This window comes from Anomaloglossus baeobatrachus, chromosome 1 (genome assembly GCF_048569485.1).
Source record: "Anomaloglossus baeobatrachus isolate aAnoBae1 chromosome 1, aAnoBae1.hap1, whole genome shotgun sequence".
Taxonomy (NCBI): domain Eukaryota; kingdom Metazoa; phylum Chordata; class Amphibia; order Anura; family Aromobatidae; genus Anomaloglossus; species Anomaloglossus baeobatrachus.
The window spans coordinates 390,958,951-390,978,670 of record NC_134353.1 but is presented as its reverse complement, the minus strand read 5'-3'; the positions used below and the strand labels follow the sequence as shown (position 1 = coordinate 390,978,670).

The 19,720-nt window shown below is 48.2% G+C and overlaps 2 protein-coding genes across 2 annotated transcripts in view; one reads left to right on the top strand and one right to left on the bottom strand.

Moving 5' to 3' along the window:
- LOC142315607 (uncharacterized) overlaps nucleotides 1–19,720 on the top strand; it is a 214,621-nt gene that overhangs the window by 38,910 nt on the left and 155,991 nt on the right. The window lies entirely within an intron of this gene.
- LOC142315591 (MAP kinase-interacting serine/threonine-protein kinase 2) overlaps nucleotides 1–19,720 on the bottom strand; it is a 93,576-nt gene that overhangs the window by 20,040 nt on the left and 53,816 nt on the right. The window contains exons 8-9 of the mRNA XM_075352559.1: nucleotides 5,302–5,406; nucleotides 2,903–2,958 (exon numbers count right to left, since the gene is read on the bottom strand). Of these exons, the coding sequence (XP_075208674.1) occupies nucleotides 2,903–2,958; nucleotides 5,302–5,406 (161 nt within the window). The remainder of the gene's footprint in view (nucleotides 1–2,902; nucleotides 2,959–5,301; nucleotides 5,407–19,720) is intronic.

Genomic DNA, 19,720 nt, shown 5'->3' with positions numbered 1-19,720 from the left:
TCAAGAAAAAGAAAAAAAACCCAGAAAACTCTGGAGGCAACTGAATGTTACATTGTGCCGGAGTTTTGTTCAGCTTTCACCCCCTCAGCCCTCCCATTAGTGGTCAGCTTTCACCCCCCCCCCAGACCTCAGTCAGTTGTCAACCTTTCACCCCTCAGAGCTCGGTCAGTGGTCAAGCTTTTACCTCTCAGACCTCGGTCGGTGGTCAGCTTTTACCCCTCAGCAGCTGTAGGAATGGGAGGGGGCATTCGCCCCAGGCCCAGAAATCAGAAGGGCCTAACCAGAGGTGCCACTGTTAACTATCGGCGTGTACATAGTTAATCTCTGCAGCAAGGCAGGCAGATATGACCTCCCTGCACTGCCACACACTGTTCTGTAGACTGTAGAGGTCTTTTAGCTTGCGGTCTACAGAACTGTTCGATGATTGCACTGGTGGACAGACAGGATGTCAGAGTCCCTGTGCGGTGACCTCATCACGCCGTGACAGGACTCGGATGTCTTGTGCGTTCAAGGTCAATGTGATGCTCCGCCACGCTGGACCAATCAGGATCCTGTATTAAGTGGGTATATGATGTTTATGTATTTATATGTGTGGAGGGACTGTGGCGGCATGATAAAGTATAAGGGACCCTCACAGTGAGAGGACCCACATACGTTGTAGGGAGCACTGTGGGGGCCCTTATACATTGTTGGCCCATTATACAGTGTATGGGGGATCTGTGGGCCCATTATACTGTGTATGGAGAAGCTGTACAGCGGTGGGGGACTCAGGGGACATTAAATGTACACTTATTGTTATAGGTACAATCAGGGCATTGGGAACATCAAAGGTGTACATGGGGCATTATTATTTTCTAGGGCACTTGCATAAGATGTTACTATTTTCTAGGGGGCCATCTAGATAGCATAAATGAGGCATTAATACTATGTAAGGAGTACAGTCTTTGCCATTATTATGTGGGGCAGTAAGAAGAGCACTATTTTCACTATTTTGTACCACACAGCAGACGCTGTAATAGGGTCACATATGGCAGTAGCTCAGTATTGGGGTATCAGTAGGATGAGGAGTTTGTGCAGGTTGGAAATAGATTGGGAAGATGCTGGAAACTGGAGAAGTCAGATGTCTGTTGTAATCTTCTTCGAGCCACAACCCATCTGCAGAGATGTTGTGTTGACCTGGGCCAACTCGAAGAGTGACTGACTCCATCAAAAAGAAGGTCACCTGTAAGCCACTATCTAACTAACCACTAGTCTGCTCTGCAGGACTGGTATCTACTACTATATGGTCACCATATAGCAGGAAAATCGATGCTGGCCTTTGTATAGAGACTGACACCACTTCTGTATTTTGTACTCACTTCTGGATTTCCCTTACAAATACTGAGGTAAACTCAAACAGTGAAAGTGTTCATGGGGCCTTAGAGCACAGTCTATGAATGAAGCCAAGATGAAGTACATTTAAAAGTAGGAAGAGTTGGAGGCAAAAAGGACTACACAGTATTTTTTTAACCCTTGCCTGGTGCCATGGGGTAAATGTGACCCCATGCAGATTGGTAGAACTAGTGATTTTTTTTTCATGGTATCTGACAAGAGTTAAAGGAGTCGGATAATATAACCTGTCAAACAGAACTGGGTAGGCCTACAGTTAAACATTTGCAACTGTGTGGCCATACTGGATCTGCTATTAAAGCCTGTTGTAAAGTAGTCCCGGCACACAGTATGGAAAGAGGAAAATAGTCAATGATTCTTGTTGTATGTTGTAGTTTTATTCAAGAAAAAGTTCTCACAGCAAGTTGTAATAAAGTCTTTTCATGATAACAGGAAATTGCATTAAAGTCCGACGTTTCGGCTCTTAATTAAACCTTCATCAGGGACCAAAAGATACTGGATATGAACAGACAAGATCACAGAAGACATAATTACAATAATATGTTCTGAATAAAAACATAGCAACAGAGTTTTATCAGGTAATGTGATACACAAACGTGAAAACAGTGTACGTGAGGCTAAGTGAGTCAGATGAACATCCGATGGAAGGGAGGGGAGGGAAAAAGGGGAAGAGGAAGAAATGAACATAAGACAAAGAAGGAACAAGAAAGAAGGGAAAGGGGGATAGAGAGAGAAGGAAGCAACGGAGGAGAAAGAAGGGAAAAATGAAACATACCCGTACTGATGTTATCATAAAAGAGTCCTATTAACAACACTAGAGTTTGAAGCGCTGATGAAAGAGAAAAAGGAAATTATAATCGCCGATTATAATTTCCTTTTTCTCTTTCATCAGCGCTTCAAACTCTAGTGTTGTTAATAGGACTCTTTTATGATAACATCAGTACGGGTATGTTTCATTTTTCCCTTCTTTCTCCTCCGTTGCTTCCTTCTCTCTCTATCCCCCTTTCCCTTCTTTCTTGTTCCTTCTTTGTCTTATGTTCATTTCTTCCTCTTCCCCTTTTTCCCTCCCCTCCCTTCCATCGGATGTTCATCTGACTCACTTACACAAACGTGAAAACAGTGTACGTGAGGCTATCACATTACCTGATAAAACTCTGTTGCTATGTTTTTATTCAGAACATGATATTATTGTAATTATGTCTTCTGTGATCTTGTCTGTTCATATCCAGTATCTTTTGGTCCCTGATGAAGGCTTAATTAAGAGCCGAAACGTCGGACTTTAATGCAATTTCCTGTTATCATGAAAAGACTTTATTACAACTTGCTGTGAGAACTTTTTCTTGAATAAAACTACAACATACAACAAGAATCATTGACTATTTTCCTCTTTCCATACTGTGTGCCGGGATTCTCGAATATACGGACCTTTTTTCTCCTGAGCACCAGGTATACAGTAGTGAGCCCAGCATACTCCTTACTGTTGTAAAGTAGTGTCTTGCATTTCCTTCCTTACCTGATGTAGGCTTTCACACAGAATGTTTTCAGGTTTCAAATCTCGATGTGCTATACCTGTGAATACAAAAATTACTTAATTTCCAGAAAACGTGTTTTGTTTTTACATTGCATAAAAAATGCACATCTTGGGGTGGATTCATTAGGACTACAATAAAAGACGATTGGGAGCACTAAGATTTAAAAAAAATAAAGGAATAAATAAAATACAGAAAAGCCTTTAACCCCTTCAGCCCCCGGGCACTTTCCGTTTTTGCGTTTTTGTTTTTTGCTCCCCTTCTTCCGAGAGGCGTAACTTTTTTATTTTTCCATCAATCTTGCCATATGAGGGCTTGTTTTTTGCGGGACGAGTTGTACTTTTAAATGAAACCATAAGTTTTACCATATAGTGTACTGGAAAACGGCAAAAAAATTCCAAGTGCGGAAAAATTGCATTAAAAGTGGGATTGTACAATAGTTTTTGGGATATTTTATTCACCGTGTTCACTATATGGTAAAACTGATGTGTGGGTATGATGCCTCAGGTCGGTGCGAGTTTATAGACACCAAACATGTATAGGTTTACTTGTATCTAAGGGGTTAAAAAAAATTCACAAGCTTGTCCGAAAAACGTGGCGCACGTTTTGCGCCATTTTCCAAAACCCGTAGCGTTCTCATTTTTCAGGATCTGAGGCTCAGTGATGGCTTATTTTTTGCGTCTTGACCTGACGTTCTTAACGGTACCATTTTTGCGCAGATGCTACGTTTTGATCGCCTGTTATTGCATTTTGCGCAAAATTTGCGGCGACCAAAAAACGTAATTTTGGCGTTTGGAATTTTTTTGCCGCTACGCAGTTTACTGATCAGATTCATTGATTTTATATTTTGATAGATCGGGCATTTCTGAACGCGGCGATACCAAATATGTGTGCATTTTTTATTTTTTTAACCCTTTAATTTTCAATGGGGTGAAAGGGGGGTGATTTGAACTTTTAGGTTTTTTTATTTTTTTTTAATTTTTTAAAACTTTTTTTTTACTTTTTTTTTATTTTACTAGTCCCCCTAGGGGGCTATTGCGATCAGCAATCCGATCGCTTTGCACAATCTGCAGATCTCAGCTACAGAGCTGAGAACTGCAGATTTGCTGCTTCACTTTCAATGCCGGCTGTATTCCGGCATTGAGAGGAAGTGACTCATGTTAGCCACAGGCGTCATCACATGACCCTGTGCTACCATGGCAACCGCCGAAAGTCACGTGATCATGTCACGTGACTTCCGGCGGGGGCGGGGTAAGTCACTGTCATGGCGGCGCCCATGTACATATCGCTGCCAAGACTTTGGCAGCGAAATGTAAGGGGTTAATGGCCGCGGGTGGAAGCGATTCCACCCGCGGCTAGCAGGCACACATATCAGCTGTTGATAACAGCTGATATGTGCGCCGATCGCCGCCGCCGGCAGGGGGCGGGGCTTACCGGAACACGATCCATGAAGTATCTAGTACGTCATGGGTCGTTAAGGGGTTAAAAAGGTCAGCTGCTCTTTCAAATAACTTTTCAGAATAAGTGGTCCTGTGTGTACATAAAAATTAACACCATCTCTGGCCGCTGTACATTTTATGGTCTCTGGCTTACCACATATGCCATAGTATCTGTTGATCGTGGTGTCTAAGGCTATGTGCCCACGCTGTGGATAATTCGCCACGATTTTTTCACGGAAATTCCGCGGATTTCTCAAAAATCCGCGGTACAGTGAGTCCCCAGCCATTTCTATGGCATTTTGGAACTGCTGTGCTCATGCTGCGTTTTTTTCCCACAGCGGAAATAATGTGGATTTCCCTGAGGAAAAATCTGCAGCATGTAAATAATTCCTGCAGATTTTTTAGCACGATCCCATAGTTACCTGCCTTGATAGCAGACACCGGAGTCACTTCCTCCCATGCAGAGGAGCGCCGTGGAGCCAGGCGCAGGAGGTGGGCGGGATCTGCACGAGTTCCGGTCATGTGACAGCCAGAGCTAGTTCAGGCCCGCCCACCTTCTCCTGCAAAGTGAAGACACTGACAGACATGGCCGGAAAGTGAAGTGCTGCGTGATGGAGGTGAGTATGAGCTCCCCAATCACTCAGCACTTGTTCTGCATTGAGGATGCAGTGCCGAAGCCATTGTACTGTATCCTCAATGCAGAATGCCCGCAAGACATTCCGCAATACAACCGCAGCATTCACACAGACAAAGTTGTGCTGCGGTTTTCTGGGAGCTCCTGCGGCATGTCCTGCGGATATATCCGTAGGACACTTTCCCCGTGGGCACATAGCCTAAGGGCTTAGATGGCTCAGATCAGTGTTATTACTGCAATACATGGGAGACTGGCAGCAGCTCAGCATATGTTGCATGAGAAACCTTCCCTTTTAACTTCAGATACCTACCTTTGTTGTGCAAGTAGTTTAGAGCACCAGCAATATCTTTTACCACAAAACTCGCTTCTCTCTCATTGAAATACTTCCGCCGATGAATGTGGTTTAGTATTGAACCTAGGAAAACAAATTTAGATGCTGAGTAACAAAATATAAATACAACTATGTAACAAAATAAATGCGAAATGAGAGGAACACTATACGGTTTTATAAACTTAATCTGGATAATCTTGGGGAGAACATTGGCAGATGTTTAACAATGATAGATGCAAGCCTCGGCTCAATGACTAGAGATCTCAATCTGCACATACACCGCCAGTTTGCTGAAGAATGTCGGATGTCAGTTGCGCGCATGCGCCACCCACATCACTATCATGATGATGACCCATGGGAAATGAATGTGTGAAGTGCTGCCCCTGGAGCAAGCAACGCTCGTCCATAAAAAGGAGGGGGGGGGAAATGGGAGGTGGGGTGGGTGTCAAAGACACTATCCACAGTCCAGCCTCAATGCACGAAGAGGAAATTGCACCAAAACTACTATTAGTTTAAAAAAACAAAAAAAAAAAAACAGGCTGTGGCTTTTTGCCTACGGGTACCTATTAACTCCTTCCCGACATTGGACGTAACCCGTACATCCTGATTGTCAGTTCTCTCCCAATTAAAGACGTCGGGGGCATGTCCTGGCGATCGTGCAAGCACAGAAGCTTTGCCCGTCATGATCGCCGCTGAGGACTCAGCTTTCCTGGCAGCCAAGGCAGTCCCTGCAGCGTTCCTGGCTGTTTAACCCCCTAAATGTAAATGACATTGACCACAGCATTTAAGGGTCAGGGAGAGGGATCGCACTCCCTCTCCCCTCCGATAGATTCCCCTGCTACGTGAGTGCTGCACTGTCATAAATTAGAGTTTTATTAAATAAGATTAAAAACAATTAATAGTAATGCCACAAATAGTCACAAGGTGGCACCACACAGGTTCAGTGCTGGCCAAAAGTATTGGCACCCCTGCAATTCTGTCAGATAATACTCAGTTTCTTCTTGAAAATGATTGCAATCACAAATTCTTTGGTATTATCTTCATTTATTTTGCTTGCAATGAAAAAAAACAAAAAGAATGAAACAAAAATCAAATCATTGATCATGTCACAAAACTCCAGAAATGGGCCAGACAAAAGTATTGGCACCCTTAGCCTAATACTTGGTTGCACAACCTTTAGCCAAAATAACTGCGAACAACCGCTTCCGGTAACCATCAATGAGTTTCTTACAATGCTTTGCTGGAATTTTAGACCATTCTTTGGCAAACTGCTCCAGGTCCCTGAGATTTGAAGGGTGCCTTCTCCAAACTGCCATTTTGAGATCTCTCCACAGGTGTTCTATGGGATTCAGGTCTGGATTCATTGCTGGCCACTTTAATAGTCTCCAGTGCTTTCTCTCAAACAATTTTCTAGTGCTTTTTGAAGCGTGTTTTGGGTCATTGTCCTGCTGGAAGACCCATGACCTCTGAGGGAGACCCAGCTTTCTCACACTGGGCCCTACATTATGCTGCAAAATTTGTTGGTAGTCTTCAGACTTCATAATGCCATGCACACGGTCAAGCAGTCCAGTGCCAGAGGCAGCAAAGCAACCCCAAAACATCAGGGAACCTCCGCCATGTTTGACTGTAAGGACAGTGTTCTTTTCTTTAAATGTCTTTTTTTTCCTGTAAACTATGTTAATGGCTTTTCCCAAAAACCTCTGCTTTTGTCTCATCTGACCAGAGAATATTCTTCCAAAACGTTTTAGGCTTTCTCAGGTAAGTTTTGGCAAACTCCAGCCTGGCTTTTTTATGTCTCGGGGTAAGAAGTGGGGTCTTCCTGGGCATCCTACCATACAGTCCCTTTTCATTCAGACGCTGACTGATAGTACTGGTTGACATTGTTATACCCTCGGACTGCAAGGCAGCTTGATCTTGTTTGGATGTTAGTCGAGGTTCTTTATCCACCATCCGCACAATCTTGCGTTGAAATCTCTCGTCAATTTTTCTTTTCCTTCCACATCTAGGGAGGTTAGCAACAGTGCCATGGGCTTTAAACTTCTTGATGACACTGCGCATCGTAGACACAGGAACTTTCAGGTCTTTGGAGATGGACTTGTAGCCTTGAGATTGCTCATGCTTCCTCACAATTTGGATTCTCAAGTCCTCAGACAGTTCTTTGGTCTTTTCTTTTCTCCATGCTCAATGTGGTAGACACAAGGACACAGGACAGATGTTGAGTCAACTTTAATCCATGTCAACTGGCTGGAAGTGTGATTTAGTTATTGCCAACACCTGTTAGGTGCTACAGGTAAGTTATAGGTGCTGTTACACAAATTAGAGAAGCATCACATGATGTTTCAAACAGTGCCAATACTTTTGTCCACCCCCTTTTTTGTTTGGTGTGGAATTATATCTAATTTGGCTTTATGACAATTTTTTTTTCATTGAAGACAAATTAAATGAAGATAATGAAGGGAATTTTGTTTACTTACCGTAAATTCCTTTTCTTCTAGCTCCTATTGGGAGACCCAGACAATTGGGTGTATAGCTACTGCCTCCGGAGGCCACACAAAGTATTACACTTTAAAAAGTGTAACCCCTCCCCTCTGCCTATACACCCTCCCGTGCATCACGGGCCCATCAGTTTTGGTGCCAAAGCAGGAAGGAGGAAACTATATAAATTGGTCTAAGGTAAATTCAATCCGAAGGATGTTCGGAGAACTGAAACCATGAACCAAAAGAACAATTCAACATGAACAACATGTGTACACAAAAGAACAACAGCCCGAAGGGAACAGGGGCGGGTGCTGGGTCTCCCAATAGGAGCTAGAAGAAAAGGAATTTACGGTAAGTAAACAAAATTCCCTTCTTTGTCGCTCCATTGGGAGACCGACAATTGGGACGTCCAAAAGCAGTCCCTGGGTGGGTAAAAATACCCCGATAAAAAGTGCCGACAACGGCCCCCTCCTACAGGTGGGCAACCGCCGCCTGAAGGACTCGCCTACCTAGACTGGCATCCGCCGAAGCATAGGTATGCACCTGATAGTGTTTCGTGAAAGTGTGCAGACTAGACCAGGTAGCTGCCTGACACCTGCTGAGCCGTAGCCTGGTGCCGCAATGCCCAGGACGCACCCACGGCTCTGGTAGAATGGGCTTTCAGCCCTGAAGGAATCGGAAGCCCAGAAGAACGGTAGGCTTCAAGAATCTGTTCCTTGAGCCACCGAGCCAAGGTTGACTTGGACGCCTGCGACCCTTTACGCTGGCCAGCGACAAGGACAAAAAGCGCATCTGAACGGCACAGGGGCGCCGTGCGAGACACGTAGATCCGGAGTGCTCTCACTAGATCTAACAAATGCAAATCCTTTTCACATTGGTGAATTGGATGAGGGCAAAATGAAGGTAAGGAGATATCCTGATTGAGATGAAAAGGGGACACCTTAGGGAGAAAGTCCGGGACCGGACGAAGAACCACCTTATCCTGGTGAAATACCAGGAAGGGGGCTTTGCATGACAGTGCTGCCAGCTCTGACACTCTTCGGAGTGATGTAACTGCCACTAGAAATACCACCTTCTGCGAAAGACGTGATAGAGAGACATCCCGCAGCGGCTCAAAAGGTGGTTTCTGAAGAGCCCAGAGAACCCCGTTGAGATCCCAGGGTTCCAGTGGCCGCTTGTAAGGTGGGACTATGTGGCAAACTCCCTGCAGGAACGTGCGGACCTGCGGAAGCCTAGCTAGACGCTTTTGAAAAAACACGGAAAGCGCCGATACCTGTCCCTTAAGAGAGCCGAGAGACAAACCCTTGTCCATTCCGGATTGAAGGAAGGAAAGAAAAGTGGGTAAGGCAAACGGCCAGGGGGTAAAACCCTTATCAGAGCACCAGGCTAAGAAGATCCTCCAAGTCCTGTGATAGATCTTGGCGGACGTTGGTTTCCTGGCCTGTCTCATAGTGGCAATGACCTCTTGAGATAACCCTGAGGACGCTAGGAGCCAGGACTCAATGGCCACACAGTCAGGTTGAGGGCCGCAGAATTCAGATGGAAAAATGGCCCTTGGGACAGCAAGTCTGGTCGGTCTGGGAGCGCCCACGGTTGACCCACCGTGAGGTGCCACAGGTCCGGGTACTACGACCTCCTCGGCCAGTCTGGAGCGACGAGGATGGCGCGGCGGCAGTCGGACCTGATCTTGCGCAACACTCTGGGCAGCATTGCCAGAGGAGGAAATACATAAGGCAGTCGAAACTGCGACCAATCCTGAACTAAGGCGTCCGCCGCCAGAGCTCTGTGATCCTGAGACCGTGCCATGAATGCCGGGACCTTGTTGTGCCGAGACGCCATGAGATCGACGTCCGGCGTTCCCCAGCGGCAACAGATCTCTTGAAACACGTCCGGGTGAAGAGACCATTCCCCTGCGTCCATGCCCTGGCGACTGAGAAAGTCTGCTTCCCAGTTTTCTACGCCCGGGATGTGAACCGCGGAGATGGTGGAGGCTGTGGCCTCCGCCCACCGCAGAATCCGCCGAACTTCTTGGAAGGCTTGACGACTGCGAGTGCCGCCCTGGTGGTTGATGTACGCGACCGCCGTGGCGTTGTCCGACTGTATGCGGATCTGCCTGCCCTCCAGCCACCGATGGAACGCTTTTAGGGCTAGATACACTGCCCTTATCTCCAGAACATTGATCTGAAGGGAGGACTCTGTCGGAGTCCAGGTTCCCTGAGCCCTGTGGTGGAGAAACACCGCTCCCCACCCTGACAGACTCGCGTCCGTCGTGACCACAGCCCAGGATGGGGGCAGGAAGGATTTTCCCTTCGACAGAGAAGTGGGAAGGAGCCACCACTGAAGAGAGGTTTTGGCTGCCAGGGAAAGATGTTCCTGTCCAGGGACGTCGACCTCCTGTCCCATTTGCGGAGAATGTCCCATTGGAGTGGACGCAGATGAAACTGCGCAAAGGGGACTGCCTCCATTGCTGCCACCATCTTCCCCAGGAAGTGCATGAGGCGCCTCAAGGGGTGTGATTGGGCCCGAAGGAGAGATTGCACCCCTGTTTGCAGCGAACGCTGTTTGTCCAGCGGAAGCTTGACTATCGCTGAGAGTGTATGAAACTCCATCCCGAGGTACGTCAGTGATTGGGTCGGAGTCAATTTTGACTTTGGGAAATTGATGATCCACCCGAACCTCTGGAGAGTCTCCAGAGCAACGGTCAGACTGTGTTGACATGCCACCCTGGAGGGTGCCTTGACTAGGAGATCGTCTAGGTACGGGATCACCGAGTGGCCCTGAGAGTGTAGGACTGCCACAACGGCTGCCATGACCTTGGTGAAGACCCGTGGGGCTGTCGCCAGGCCGAAAGGCAGTGCCACAAACTGAAGGTGGTCGGCCCCCATGGCGAAACGCAGGAAGCGTTGATGCTCTGGTGCGATCGGCACATGGAGATAGGCATCCCTGATGTCGATTGATGCAAGGAAGTCTCCTTGGGACATCGAAGCGATGACAGAGCGGAGGGATTCCATGCGAAACCGCCTGGTTCTCACATGTCTGTTGAGCAATTTGAGGTCCAAAACGGGACGGAATGAACCGTCCTTTTTTGGCACCACGAACAGGTTGGAGTAAAAACCGCGACCACGTTCCTGAAGGGGAACGGGGATCACAACTCCTTCTGTCTTCAGAGTGTCCACCGCCTGAAAAAGTGCAACGGTTCGCTCGGGGGGCGGAGATGTTCTGAAAAAACGAGTCGGAGGAGGAGAGCTGAACTCTATCCTGTAACCGTGAGACAGAACGTCTCTTACCCATCGGTCTTGGACATGTGGCCACCAGGCGTCGCAAAAGCGGGAGAGCCTGCCACCGACCGAGGATGCGGTTTGGGGAGGCCGAAAGTCATGAGGAGGCCGCCTTGGAGACGGTGCCTCCGGCGGTCTTTGGAGGACGTGACTTAGACCGCCATGCAGAAGAGTTCCTCTGGCTCTTCTGTGGCCTGTTGGATGAGGAGGATTGGGCTCTGGCTGAGGGCCGAAAGGACCGAAACCTCGCATGAATTTTTCGTTGCTGAGGTCTCTTTGGTTTGGGCTGGGGTAAGGACGAGTCCTTTCCCTTGGATTGCTTAATAATTTCATCCAATTGCTCGCCAAACAATCGGTCGCCAGAAAAAGGCAAACCGGTCAAGAACTTCTTGGAAGCAGAGTCTGCCTTCCATTCGCGTAGCCACATGGCCCTGCGGACTGCCACCGAATTGGCGGATGCTACCGCAGTACAGCTAGCCGAGTCCAGGACAGCATTCATGGCGTAGGAGGAAAACACCGACGCCTGAGAAGTCAAAGACGCTACTTGCGGAGCAGAGGTACGGGTGACCGCATTAATCTCAGACAGACAAGCTGAGATAGCCTGGAGTGCCCACACCGCTGCAAAGGCTGGGGCAAAGGACGCGCCTATGGCTTCATAGATGGATTTCATTAGGAGCTCTATCTGCCTGTCCGTGGCATCCTTGAGCGATGAACCGTCAGCCACTGCTACTACGGATCTAGCCGCCAGTCTAGAGAGTGGAGGATCCACCTTGGGACATTGAGCCCAACCCTTAACTACGTCAGCGGGGAAGGGGTAACGTGTGTCATTAAGGCGTTTAGTAAAGCGCTTGTCCGGAAAAGCCCTGTGCTTCTGGACAGCATCTCTGAAGTTAGAGTGATCGAAGAAAGCACTCAGAGTACGTTTGGGAAACCTAAACTGGTGCTTCTCCTGCTGTGAAGCCGACTCCTCTACAAGCGGAGTTGGAGGGGAAAGATCCAGCACCTGGTTGATGGACGCTATAAGGTCATTTACTATGGCGTCCCCTTCAGGTGTATCCAGATTGAGAGCAACGTCAGGGTCAGAGTCCTGGGCTGCGACCTCCGCCTCATCCTCCAGAGAGTCCTCAAGCTGAGACCCCGAACAGCGTGATTAAGTCGGGGAAGATTCTAAGCGAGCCCGCTTAGCCGGTCTGGGACTGCGGTCCGTGCCGGAGTCCTCCACGTAATAACTAGAGGCCACCCCAGGAGCATGCTTCGTCGCAGACCGAGAGGGGCCTGGGGGTGATCCCGCAGGGCCCGGGGCCTGTGTAAGGGCCGGTCTGGACTGCAAAGCCTCTAGTATCTTAGCAGACCATTTGTCCATAGACTGAGCCATGGATTGTGAAAGTGACTCAGAGTTTGTCAGCTAAAACTGCAAAACTCTGTCCCTGTCACCTGGACAGAGGAAGCCGGCGGTTCTACCTGGGCCGAGGGTCCCCCCAGTGCCCCAGGCTCCGGCTGAGCGAGTGCCACAGGGGCCGAGCATTGCTCACAGTGAGGGTAGGTGGAACCTGCAAGTAGCATAGCCGCACAAGAGGTACAGGTTGCAAAATAACCCTGTGTCTTGGCACCCTTGCTCCTTGTGAACGACATGCTGTTGTCTCCCAGGAGCGTGATCACTGAGGGTATATAGCCACAAGCTAACAGTATAGCCGAACCGAGAAAAAGTATACACATACAAATATATATATATACACATATATATACACACACACACATATATACATTATATATATATATATATATATATATATATATATATATATATATATATATATATATATATATATATATATATATATATATATATATATATACATATACACACACACATATATATATATATACACACATATATATATATACACATATACACATATATATATATACATATACATACACACATACACACACACACACACACACACACACACACACACACACACATACATATATATATATATACAGTTCGGCACCCCAGGGGGACCAGCACCGGGTGACCGGTGTGGCTTACCGACCGCTCAAGCGGTGTGTGGCCACCAGATTCCCTGCCTCGGGTCTCCCAGAGCTGCAGCCAGAAGTCCTCCACCGGCAGAATGTGCTTAAAACATGGCTGTCGGCGTTCACAGGGGAGGAGGGAGCCGTGGGCGTAACCAAATAAGTGCGGGAATCTGGTGCCCCAGAGTGATAGTGAGGGGGGAGGAGGGCACCTAAGCGTGCTCCAGCCCTCACTGTCAGCGTCACGCCGACCGTCCCACCCTTACCCCTGACTGGCAGGCCCGGGGGCGGGAGTTTAATGCAATAGGCCGCAAAAGCCGGGGACTAAAGTTAAAACCGCGGCCGGCAAGCAAGCGCGGTCGGCGCGGTTCTCATACCAACACCGCAGCCGCTGCAGCGTCTGAGGCCAAAGTGCTCCATGCACCGTCCCCAAAGGGGACACAGAGTACCTTAATGATGCAGGGCCTGTCCCTGATGATACTCAGTCTCCTGTCCGTCAGATTCCCACAGGGGCTGCGGAGGGAGCCCGGTCCCAGTGCCTGGATGACCGGTTAGGATCCCACTTCTCCCAGAGCCCCTAAGGGATGGGGAAGGAAAACGGCATGTGGCTCCAGCCTTTGTACCCGCAATGGGTACCTCAACCTTAACAACACCGCCGACTCAGTGGGGTGAGAAGGGAGCATGCCGGGAGCCCTGTTAGGGGCCCTCTTTTCTTCCATCCGATACAATCAGCAGCTGCTGCTGACTAAAAATGGGAGCATGAGTGCATGTGTGCCTCCTTCAACACAAAGCATAAAACTGATGGGCCCGTGATGCACGGGAGGGTGTATAGGCAGAGGGGAGGGGTTACACTTTTTAAAGTGTAATACTTTGTGTGGCCTCCGGAGGCAGTAGCTATACACCCAATTGTCTGGGTCTCCCAATGGAGCGACAAAGAAAGCAAAGAATTTGTGATTGCAATAATTTTCAAGAAGAAACTGAGTATTATCTGACAGAATTGCAGGGGTGCCAATACTTTTGGCCAGCACTGTGTCTGCAGAACTGGTAGGAATATACAGTATAACAATATAATCTAAATATCAATTTCACAAACTCAATATTGCAAACATTATTGCACAAAAATGACTTTAAAATGCACTGGCCCAGCATGAAATTGCACTGGAAAATTATATTGAATGAGCCTTAATACAGGTAAAATATATCTTTGTACCGTGTTAGCCAGTAGAGATAAAAAATTGTTTAAAAGAACTGAAGCCCTCAGTGGTTGATACCTTTTAATGACTAACTGAAAAGATGGTAATAGCTATTGCCATTACCATCTTTTCAGTTAGCAATTAAAAAGGTATGAACCACTGAGGACTTCAGTTCTTTTGAGCCTTAATAGGAATACATGGTAAAAATAAATTATGGAGGGCAAAAACTATTTAGAATAATTTTAATAAAATCACAACAAAAATTGTATTGCACTGGGCCAAAATGCAAAAGGCAAAATGTGCAAAAATTCTATAAATAATTCAGAATGTAAAAGGGCAAATAAAACTTGTGAAAACAAAAAAAAGCTATGCTGAGCACAAAAGGTGTAAAAAAAAAAAAAAAAAAAAAAAAAAAAAAAAAAGTAAGGGATCCGACCAGAGATCTGACCTGGCAGGGATCGCTGGAACGTTGCTACATGGTCGCTGCTGAGCTGTCAATCAGGCAGATCTCCACAGAGATCAGCCACCAGCGACCCATGTAACGACAGCTCCCTGCTGGCTACCGGAGGAATCTCCAGTAATGCCAGGCCAGGATTCAGTTACCTGCTTTGCACTCCGGAGCGCTCAGCAGCAGCCTGGTCTGATCTCCGCGTTTGCAGGACTGCACCACGAGCGCCGAGTGATGGATTCCCCGGCAATTGCGGTTCAGTTCATAACAGCTGCGGACAGGTCGGGCTGAACTCCGGAGTTCAGGTGAGAGCACCGGAGATCAGCCCGGCATGTCTTTAGCTGTCATGAACTGAACAGCAATCGCCGGGGAATTAATCACTCGGCGCTCGCGGTGCAGTCTAGGCTGCACTCCGGAGCTCAAGTGAGCTCTCCGGAGTGAAAGCAGGTAACTGAATCCAGGCCTGGCATTACTGGAGATTTCCAGTAGCCAGTCCGACGCTGGGAGCTAGTCTCCCACCGTTAAACACGCCGATGCGTGATGCACAGCGGGAGGCCAACAAGCAAAATATGGTCCTTATAGTCTTACCCTGATCAGTGACCTCGCAGCAGGGGCCCGCTCGCTGCTGCTTTTCACACAGATATTGCTAGAGAGGTCGCTGATACGTCACAAGTAAGATAAAGTAAACCTGGCTCACTAAATAAGTAGGTGCTCAGAGAAAAAAAAAAACCTGTGACATACTAGCGATCTCGCTGTGTGTGACGGGGGCTTAAGGCTATGTGCGCACATTGCGTACAGTCACTGCAGAATTTTCTGCAGCGATCTGAAGAGCACACGTGCGCTTCAAATCGCTGCAGAAAATGTCCGTAGAGAAAAAAAAAAAGCAGATTCCATGCGCTCTGCCTGCAGCTCCTGCCATAGACAGAGCAGGAGCTGCCGGCAAAGCGCACGGAAGAAGTGACATGTCACTTCTAGAACGCAGCGCTTCGGGCAGCAGCCGAAGCGCTGCGCTCTAAGACGCCACGTGCGCACATCTCCTGCACAATCTCCATAGACTGTACAGGGGACGCAGGACGCATGCAGTTACGCTGCGCTACAAAGCGCAGCGTAACTGCATGAATTACGCACACGTGCGCACATAGCCTTAGGGTACCTTCACACTTTAGCGATGCAGCAGCGATCCGACCAGCGATCTGACCTGGTCAGGATCGCTGCTGCATCGCTACATGGTCGCTGGTGAGCTGTCAAACAGGCAGATCTCACCAGCGACCAGTGAACAGCCCCCAGCCAGCAGCGACGTGCAAGCGACGCTGCGCTTGCACGGAGCCGGCGTCTGGAAGCTGCGGACACTGGTAACTAAGGTAAACATCGGGTATGGTTACCCAATGTTTACATTAGTTACCAGCGCACACCGCTTAGCTGTGTGTGCAGGGAGCAGGGAGCCGCGCACACTGAGCGCTGGCTCCTTGCTCTCCTAGCTACAGTACACATCGGGTTAATTAACCCGATGTGTAATGCAGCTACATGTGCAGAGAGCAGGGAGCCGCGCACACTGCTTAGCGCTGGCTCCTTGCTCTCCTAGCTACAGTACACATCGGGTTAATTAACCCGATGTGTACAGCAGCTACATGTGCATAGAGCCGGAAGCACAGGCAGCGTGAGCTGCGGAGGCTGGTAACTAAGGTAAATATCGGGTAACCACCTTGGTTACCCGATGTTTATCTTAGTTACCAGCCTCCGCAGCTGCCAGACGCCGGCTCCTGCTCCCTGCTCGCTTCATTTGTCGCTCTCTCGCTGTCACACACAGCGATCTGTGTGTCACAGCGGGAGAGCGCCTTTGAAGAAAACGAACCAGGGCTGTGTGTAACGAGCAGCGATTTCGCAGCAGGGGCCAGATCGCTGCTCAGTGTCACACACAGCGAGATCGCTAATGAGGTCACTGCTGCGTCACAAAAAGCGTGACTCAGCAGTGATCTCGGCAGCGAGCTCGCTGTGTGTGAAGCACCCCTTAGAAAGCAGAGGGCTCTGCAACAATCCTGTCTAATCAGCACCTTGATAAGTCACACCTTTGAGGTAGAGGGATTATCTTTGCAAAGGAGAAAAGCTCGCTTTAGGGGTGCTTCACACACAGCGAGCTCGCTGCCGAGATCGCTGCTGAGTCACGCTTTTTGTGACGCAGCAGTGACCTCATTAGCTATCTCGCTGTGTGTGACACTGAGCAGCGATCTGGCCCCTGCTGCGAGATCGCTGCTCGTTACACACAGCCCTGGTTCGTTTTCTTCAAAGCCGCTCTCCTGCTGTGACACACAGATCGCTGTGTGTGACAGCAAGAGAGCGACAAATGAAGCGAGCAGGGAGCAGGAGCCGGCGTCTGACAGCTGAGGTAAGCTGTATCCAAGATAAACATCGGGTAACCAAGGTGGTTACCCGATATTTACCTTAGTTACCAGCCTCTGCAGCTCTCACGCTGCCTGTGCTGCCGGCTCCGGCTCTCTGCACATGTAGCTGCTGTACACATCGGGTTAATTAACCCGATGTGTACAGCAGCTAGGAGAGCAAGGAGCCAGCGCTAAGCAGTGTGCGCGGCTCCCTGCTCTCTGCACATGTAGCTGCATTACACATCGGGTTAATTAACCCGATGTGTACTGTAGCTATGGTAGGAGAGCAAGGAGCCAGCGCTCAGTGTGCGCGGCTCCCTGCACACACAGCTGTGCGCTGGTAACTAATGTAAACATCGGGTAACCATACCCGATGTTTACCTTAGTTACCAGTCTCCGCAGCTTCCAGACGGCAGCTCCGTGCAAGCGCAGCGTCGCTTGCACGTCGCTGCTGGCTGGGGGCTGTTCACTGGTCGCTGGTGAGATCTGCCTGTTTGACAGCTCACCAGCGACCATGTAGCGATGCAGCAGCGATCCTGACCAGGTCAGATCGCTGGTCGGATCGCTGCTGCATCGCTAAGTGTGAAGGTACCCTAAGCCTACTTCACAGCTCCATGTCTCTGGTAAGTGTGACGTCACACATACTTGAGACACTGACTCACTTGGACACATTAAAATCAATGGGCTTGGTCCCACATCTGTGTTTTGAGATGGACCGTGTGTAGCACACGTGTGTCCATGTGCTCCACACGGCGACATGTCAGTTTTCTGACGGCAGCACGGCTGTCACATGAACCACACACTGACGTGATCCATGAGACATCAGTGTGACACGTACTGGAGAACACAGGTCACATAAAAATAAAGAATTTTTATTCTTGCCTGTTTCCGGTGCTGCTGTTGCTTCCGGGCCCGCTCATTATGCTAATTGCACATTCACTGCACTCAGTGCAGACCCGGAAGTAACAGTCAGGCAAGTATTCCAGATCACGCTGTGAGTGCTATCCAAATGTCACATAGAAAGCACATGTAACACACGCACCTTCACCATAGATCCTGCAAAATGTATGTGTTTTGCACGGATGTGTGCAGAAGGTCCAATACAGATTTAGACAAATTTGTGAATAATATTTGAGAGAAAAAGGCCATGTGTATTTTTTTTCACAAAGGGGCAAAACGGGGGTTTTTTAACTTAAAGTTTTTCATCTTTATTTATTTTACATTTTGTGCTTCAGCACTACTCTGTATAGTAAAAACGCTGATCTAGTGAACACTCGCACTCACAGGAATTACATCATAACAGGATGGCTGAGAGAGAACCGGGTTAAATGCTGCGCTAGAAAACCACAATTCCGATGGATAAAGTGAAATCCTTTCCTTTATTGGCACAAGTCTATGCGTTTCGAAGGCATACCGCCTTCTTCATCAGGACAAAACAGTACAAGAAAAGAACAGCATCTACAGAGGTCATCAGATGACCCCCAGCTGTCATGACAGCACATCAGCAGCCCATGGTCACATCACAGGGCCGCTGATGGAGGCGTGGGAATGGTGCGTGTTAAGTCCCACTGACAGGTGCAGGAAAACAGGTAGGCTCACAATGACCATGGACGTACCAGTATGTCCAAGGTCGTGAAGGGATTAAGGAGCCTATGTGACAGAAAATACCCAAAAACTAAATTTTAAAATCTGCACCCCTCAGTGCTCAAAACCACATTCAAGAAGTGAATTAACCCTTCAGGTGCTTCACAGGATTTAAAGCAATGTGGGGGTCCCCTCCTGGTAAGCAGATTGATGCCGCTGTCACTATTGACAGTGGCATCAGAGGGGTTACATACCCGCGATCATTACTAGCACTGATCGTGGGCATTGCAGCAAAGTGTCAGCTAGGACATATAGGTGAAACCCGCTGATTACTTCGCCGGCACTGCAAGTGAACTTCCATAAGCGTAGCTCTGTACAAGTATGGCGGTTTGCAGAAAGCACTTCCCACAGTGCCGTGCATGTTGTGAAGGGGTTAAAGGGCCACAGCTAAATCTTTGCATGGAAGGATATATATGGAGAGTCAAACTATGGGCTCACAAAGAACAATGCAAGTGTACCAATATAAAAATCACACATTTATTGATCCCCAGTATTTCCTGAGTATCCTAAAAACTTCATCAGATTGATTGTCGAATGTTCCCACCAGGTGGATGACTTTCGATTCTTTCCTCCTTTGTTCCTACTCCTGGTTTGCAGTAAAGGTGGTCCAGCTTCCCCAGCCGCAAACCTGTTTGCCATATCCAAAATGCCACGGGGGTACCCTATTACTACAATTTCAAACCTATCATATTGCGAGATTGTATGTTTTAGTCAATTTAGTACAGTTTCTTCTAAGACGCGAGTATTGGCCCTTGGGAATGCCCCTTTCCTTGTTTCTCAATTATATCCCTTATGTCAGGTGTGTCCTAGATTGGAGCACGAGTGACATGGATAATGGAATTTTTCTCATGGAGTCACTACACTGCATAGTCCTTGTGCTCCAGTGTGGAACGCAATATGACAGTCTGCACAGTAGACCACAGGAGTGATGCTTACCGGAAG